Source organism: Triticum dicoccoides, chromosome 1A (genome assembly GCF_002162155.2).
Source record: "Triticum dicoccoides isolate Atlit2015 ecotype Zavitan chromosome 1A, WEW_v2.0, whole genome shotgun sequence".
Taxonomy (NCBI): domain Eukaryota; kingdom Viridiplantae; phylum Streptophyta; class Magnoliopsida; order Poales; family Poaceae; genus Triticum; species Triticum dicoccoides.
Genome location: NC_041380.1, coordinates 68,711,844 through 68,717,918, shown reverse-complemented (window position 1 = coordinate 68,717,918; position 6,075 = coordinate 68,711,844). Strand labels below are relative to the sequence as shown.

General features: G+C 48.8%; 1 protein-coding gene across 1 annotated transcript; it reads right to left on the bottom strand.

The window, feature by feature from the left end:
* Positions 1–2,262: 2,262 nt before the first annotated feature.
* LOC119363631 lies at positions 2,263–5,854 on the bottom strand. Its single transcript, XM_037629008.1, has 4 exons — positions 5,692–5,854; positions 3,732–4,394; positions 3,001–3,148; positions 2,263–2,871 (listed from the first exon to the last, which is right to left on the bottom strand). The coding sequence occupies exons 2-4, from the start codon at positions 4,264–4,266 to the stop codon at positions 2,790–2,792; spliced, it is 765 nt and encodes a 254-aa protein (XP_037484905.1). The 5' UTR covers positions 4,267–4,394; positions 5,692–5,854; the 3' UTR covers positions 2,263–2,789.
* Positions 5,855–6,075: the final 221 nt, after the last annotated feature.

Here is a 6,075-nt window from a genome sequence, read left to right as displayed (position 1 = left end):
GTCCTACTCCTACTAGGAGGAGGACTCCTCCCCTCCTTGGCGCGCCCCAAGGGTCGGCCGGCCTCCCCACTTGCTCCTTTATATACGGGGGCAGGGGCACCCTAGAACACACAAGTTGATCATTGATCCCTTAGCCGTGTGCGGTGCCCCCCTCCACCATAATCCACCTCGATCATATCGTTGTAGTGCTTAGGCGAAGCCCTGCGCCGGTAGCTTCATCATCACCGTCATCACGCCGTCGTGCTGACGAAGCTCTTCCTCGACACTCAGCTGGATCGAGAGTTCGTGGGACGTCACCGAGCCGAACATGTGCAGATCGCGGAGGTGCCGTACTTTCGGTACTAGGATCGGTCGGATTGTGAAGACGTACGACTACATCAACCGCGTTGTCATAACGCTTCCGCTTACGGTCTACGAGGATACGTGGACAACACTCTTTCCCTCTCGTTGCTATGCATCACCATGATAGATCTTGCGTGTGCGTAGGAAAATTTTGAAATTCCTGCGTTCCCCAACAGGGTCTTCACCAGTTGAATCTTTGTCTTACATGTTGGTTCCTCTGCAAGGTGGAGATTGTTCTTCTTCTTTCCTCACGACAACAATGAGCGATGGTTTGTACCCTCGCCCATGGAGCTCTCCACGGTGCATCCTCGTTCTCATATTCCGGGCTGCTCAAATGGCTTCAAAAGCTGTGAATGCCGGGTAGGTGGACAACCAATTAGCCGACATTAGTGCGGGTAGGCTGCCGCCCCGCCCAACCGCGTTCACTCTAATCAGCATGAATACAACGCAGAGAGCAGCGAAACAGGAGTTTTAGGGTGGCTCTGAATTAGTTTTAGGGTGGCTCTGATTTGTCAAAATCCAATGTGCGAACTTCCGAACTCCTGCAAACATCCCCCAGTTTGTTATCGTTTTGTGGGATTTCAGACGTCAGGGCCAGTCCGAACAAATTTGGTGACCTCCATTAGACGGCCAAAAGTGTTCAGACCGTCCAATCTAGATATTTGTGGGCGATTTGATGATCCTCGTTAAAGTTGCAGGGTGGATTAGTATGTACTTTCTCCGTCCTTGAAGGAGTGTACTTGCAACTTTGTTGGAGGGTCAAACTATCTCAAAGTTTGATCGAGCTTTTATAAAAAATATATCAATGTTTGTGAAATCAAATAGGTATATGATGAAAATATATTATATCATGAATCTAATGCTACTAATTTTTTTGCCGGTAGAATACCACGTAAAACTTGCCACCAAAAAACCCGGACTCTCAGAATGACCTTGAGTTTCCACAAGGCCGTCCGTAAGTGTTTCTCTGACGATGAAGTTTCCGGTATCGTTCCTTCCTTTGGAGCTAAACGTTCTTTGTGAGTCATTAAAGCACGATAGGCCGATTTAACTGAGTAAACACCCGACGGTTCGCGAGCCCAAGCATAATAGTCCTCTCCATCTAATGCTCTCAAAGGAATATGTAAGATTGCCTCTGCATTGGTGCAAGAAAGTTTCATTGCACCAACTCCACATTCCATGCACCTCTCTAATCATCAATGAGTTCTGATACTAATTTGATGACATGAATGTTGGTGTATTATTATATAAATACAGTCAAATATAAAATAGTTTGACTTTCCAACAAAGTTGAAAGTACACTCTTTCAAAGACGGAGGGAGTAAATCCCATAAAAGACATGGCAAAAGGTCAATTTCCCACCTTCCTCATTCTGCTTCCCCTCTTTTTCAAGAATACCGAGACAAGTTCTCCTATCAGTATCAAATAGAACATTTTGAACAAGATCCTCATGAAAATTCGAATAGATCATTTTGAACAAGATCCTCATGAAAACCTGCTCGATTTAGATCAGGAAAATCATACACATTTTATGAAACCATGTGCAATGGCTCGAATCCATACTCAATCCTACATGAGTTCCCACAGTAGATTTCTCACATTTGTATTGCGAGTTTGCTTACCTAGGACATTCAAAAATCAGTATGCCGATTTCCTCAAAAAGTACCTTCACACTAGTACTATAGTCTATCTTCACAAATAAATAATGGAATGAATCAGCAGTCAAACTTGTGCACTCTCAGAGAGTCATAGCACCGACAAGCGACAAAGCACTCAAGCCATCTCGTGTCAAGCAGGCGTACTTAATGCCATGTGCCCAAGATTTGCCGGCCGCTCAGCACGCAACGCCATGTGAGCGAGGTTCACCATGAGAAACACACTCTGAGAGAGTGACAGAGAGACAAGAAAAACCTCTAGATCTGAATCGAATCCGATTGCTTAACCATCATCATTGACACTCCATTATTGAAATTGTACACAAATAACAAATGCAGCCGCCGTGCTGTACACGTACTACAGCGTAGGGATCTACACCGCCCACAGCAGTGACACTCCCAACAGTCAACAGTGTGAGCCACACTGGCTTCAGTTCAGGACCAGATCAAGATTTGACTACTATTATCACCACCATCACCAGCTAGCAAGCCTTATTAGTATTATTGATTGATCGAAACCAGCATCACCGTCATCATACAGCTTGCGCTCGGGACTGACTTACCGGGTGCCGCCATGGCCGCCGGGAAGTCCACTCCACCGCCTGGTTGGCAGCGTGGAACCCGGCGGGGGGACGCGCAACACACGCTAGAGAAGGTTCATTTACAGCGAGGCCTCCTCGAGGGGCGCTAAACAAAGCCTCGGATTTACATCGGCCAGCCTGTCGTGGGGGAGCTCTCAAAATGGCGGCGAGCGGGAGGGCGTGTCGGCGGGGGCCTTGGCGCAGCCGGCGGTCATGCCCGGTCGACGTGCTCGTGCCGCGGCCTCTCTCCCCTCGGGACGGATCTCCAGCCCCGGTGGTGTGTTTCGTAGTTGCTGCAAAGGTTGAAGGTAAGTGAAAGCATCAGCAAATGCATCGTAGCATGGTACAAACGAAGGCTCCAGATCTTGAGATTTCGGGTTTCAGTGAGATGCATTGTTTGGAAAATGACTGAGTTTGCATACTTGGGAGCCGCGGAGGTGGAACCGTGAGGTCTGACGTTAGAATGGTTCTTCTTGTAGAACCGAATGGAGATCAGGCTGCTATGCTCTCTAACCGAAGATTCAGGTGATCCGTGGAAGCTTACTCCAGATGCTTGCCTTGAGCAAAACCCTGTAGTGTAAAAAAAACAAGGAAGTTCAGTGTGCCGTTATTTTCTGAAAACCAACGGCTTTTTGAACTACATGGCTTAAAAGTTGACTACTTGACTCAATATATATACCACAAGTGGATCTTTGCATTGCCCAACGTAAAAAATATGCCATCCGCAACTATGTCTAAACTAAACATTAACTCTTGCATAAATGACATTGATGAACAATTTGACAAGCAAGGACATGGTAAGAAACTAGTATAATGTGAACATTAATTAAGAGTCTGATATATACACATACAGTTGATTGCTCAATAATAAAACTGGCTGTTTAAATAAGGTAAATTCTAATGAACAGATAACAATACTGCCTAGATTCATGCTATGTACAAAAGATTTGATATGATTAATTGTTGAGTATATAAAATTTATCACAGGGAAATTTGTATTTGACAAGGTTAGTTTCAGGATCAAGAAAGGCTTTCCTTCATTTGCAAACATATTCTTGTTCTACCATACAAGTATGACAAAATATGAGATAGCAGCAATAATACTTTGAGGAACCCTGTTTATGAGATCCATGAATCCATGCATTTGGTATACCTTGCCAGAGTATGACGAGGCAGAAGATAATGGTGATGATCATTGGACAAAAATTGCTATTTGAGGAACCCTGTTTGCCATTCTTCATCTTCTTCAAAGCCTTCATCCGCTCAATCCTTGCCCGCTTCAACAAAGCGAGCTCATTCAGCTCATTGAGGAGCTTCTGGTCAGAAGCATCCAACGGCAAATGCGTCGGCGGCCTCGGTGGCCGCGGTGGTTTCTTGGAGCTGGACCGCTTCTTCTTTGCCTTCTCACCTCCAGAACTGTCCAGGAGGCCCAGCTTCTCCTCCCCTTCGGACTTCCTGTCATCTCCATTCTTGGAAGCGGTTTCCATAGCGGGCGAGGAACAATCCATGTGCTGATTCCCCTCATCCTTGGTGTGCATGACACGATTCAGCCCCCCATTTGGCGGTGTTCTGGGTGGGCTCACCGCAAAATTAGCATCCATTCCATGGCCATGCTCGCTGATAACAACGTTGTTCCCACTCTCCAGGTCGATCAGAGCATCCCGCTCGCTCGCGCCCTTGGCTTCCATCAGAACTGGAGAAACAACGCCTCTAAAGCATCAAGAGACAAAATCTCTGGCTCCCACTTTGACCCGGGACCAACACTCGGATCAAATGTGCTCCTCCCAAAACCGCAAGAAACAGCCTGCCTGCCTACCTGCACGGACAAGTTTGGCCACAAGTTAGGTCAGTTAGTTAAAAGTCAACATTCCACAGAGTTGTAACCATGGAATTCAAAACAATGGAAACCAAATTCAAGGCTTTCTCCGCCAGAATTACCAAACCATCAAATAGATCAGCACCCTGAACCGCGCCTAATCGCGACACGAAAATGGAAAACCAGCCATGTAACACACAAGGATAACAATGATAGGAGACACCACCAGAGTCCAAAGGGAGGTATAGATTAAAGGAGGGAAGAGGCTTCCTTGGATTCCAAGGACAGCTCGTCAAAAAGGAAGAGCTGCAACAACCCCCAAATACCTGAATCAAGAAGAAACCTGGGAGAGAATCACGCAAAGCCCCCAAATCTTTACCCTGCTTGAACGCCACATGCAGCAGGGCGCCGCCGCCGCCACTCCACCTCCGTCCACACGCACCTTTGCATTGCAATCAAAGGAAGCATCGCACCCCATCGGTTACACATGGCGATGGCGGACGCGCTGCCCCCCTCCATTGTTTTCTGTTGCTTCGTCTCAGGGGAAACCGGCGAGGCGAGAAACAAATGGCTTCGGTTACGGTCTGGAACCACCACCATGTTTCCAGGGACAGCGACGGCTATTTTTAGCTTTTCCCAAAACCGGAAGAATCTGGCGAGCGGGCGTCCGCATTTCAAGCCACTCTAAACAGGGGAAAGCAGAGCAGAGCAGGCCCCGAATTTGGTGCTGAGAGTAGCAACACAAATTTCCGCCCAAATCGGGGCAGTAAATCCGCCGAAAGGCAGGAGAAATTAATTAGTTCATTAACTAATTCGGCAGCTAAACAGGGAACCCGGCGAACCAAACGAACAAATCGGCGAAAATGTTTGGATTTTTGCTGGCCTATCCGGTCCTGGAAACAAGCGGAAGCGACGGGGGGAAGGGATGGGCGCGGAAAAGAATCCAAGGGAATGCCGCTCCGCCGAGCGAATCGAGACGGAGGAAAGGGACGGACACGCGGACGCGATGCATGAACGGGAGCGGAACAGCTCGAACAGAAATCATGGAGGCAATCCCCAAGCTACGATCCATGGTGGTGAGGAGGAGGCACCAAGTAAATAAAATCGAATAAAAAGATTCAAAACAACGGCTCTATCACGAACATATAATAATCAGCCGAAGCAAAAGAAGCCATCTTTCCGCCCAGCCCCATGGCCCGGGACGAGGAGCAAAACGAATCGAGAACCCCGACCCCTTTTCCCCCACAAATCAAGAAGAAATCCCCGACGAGTTCAAAAGGGGAAGCAGCGAACCCACCTATCAGCGCCGGCGAACGATGACGTAGCAGCGGCCGATCTCTCCGCGGCGAATGGAGAACTCCGGGGCGGCAATCCAGGAGCGGGGCGCGGACCGAGGCGGAGGGGGGAGGCGAGCTGGCTGAGGGATCGAGGAGGAGGGGGGAGGAGGAGGAGGGGTCCCTGGCTGCCCTGGGGTGGGGTGGGGTGGTATGGGTGCGGGCTGGAGCTTGGAAGCATCCGGATTTGCCTCGGATATCACGCGCCCCTTTTATTTAACCTCCCAGATTTGTTCGCTTTGTTTTCTTTCCCTCGGCTCCTTTTCGGGGGAGTGCCCGGGTTGGTGGGGACGAGACTGGGGCCGTCGGATCGGGGAACGGACGGCTCAGATCGCGTGGGAGCGGTG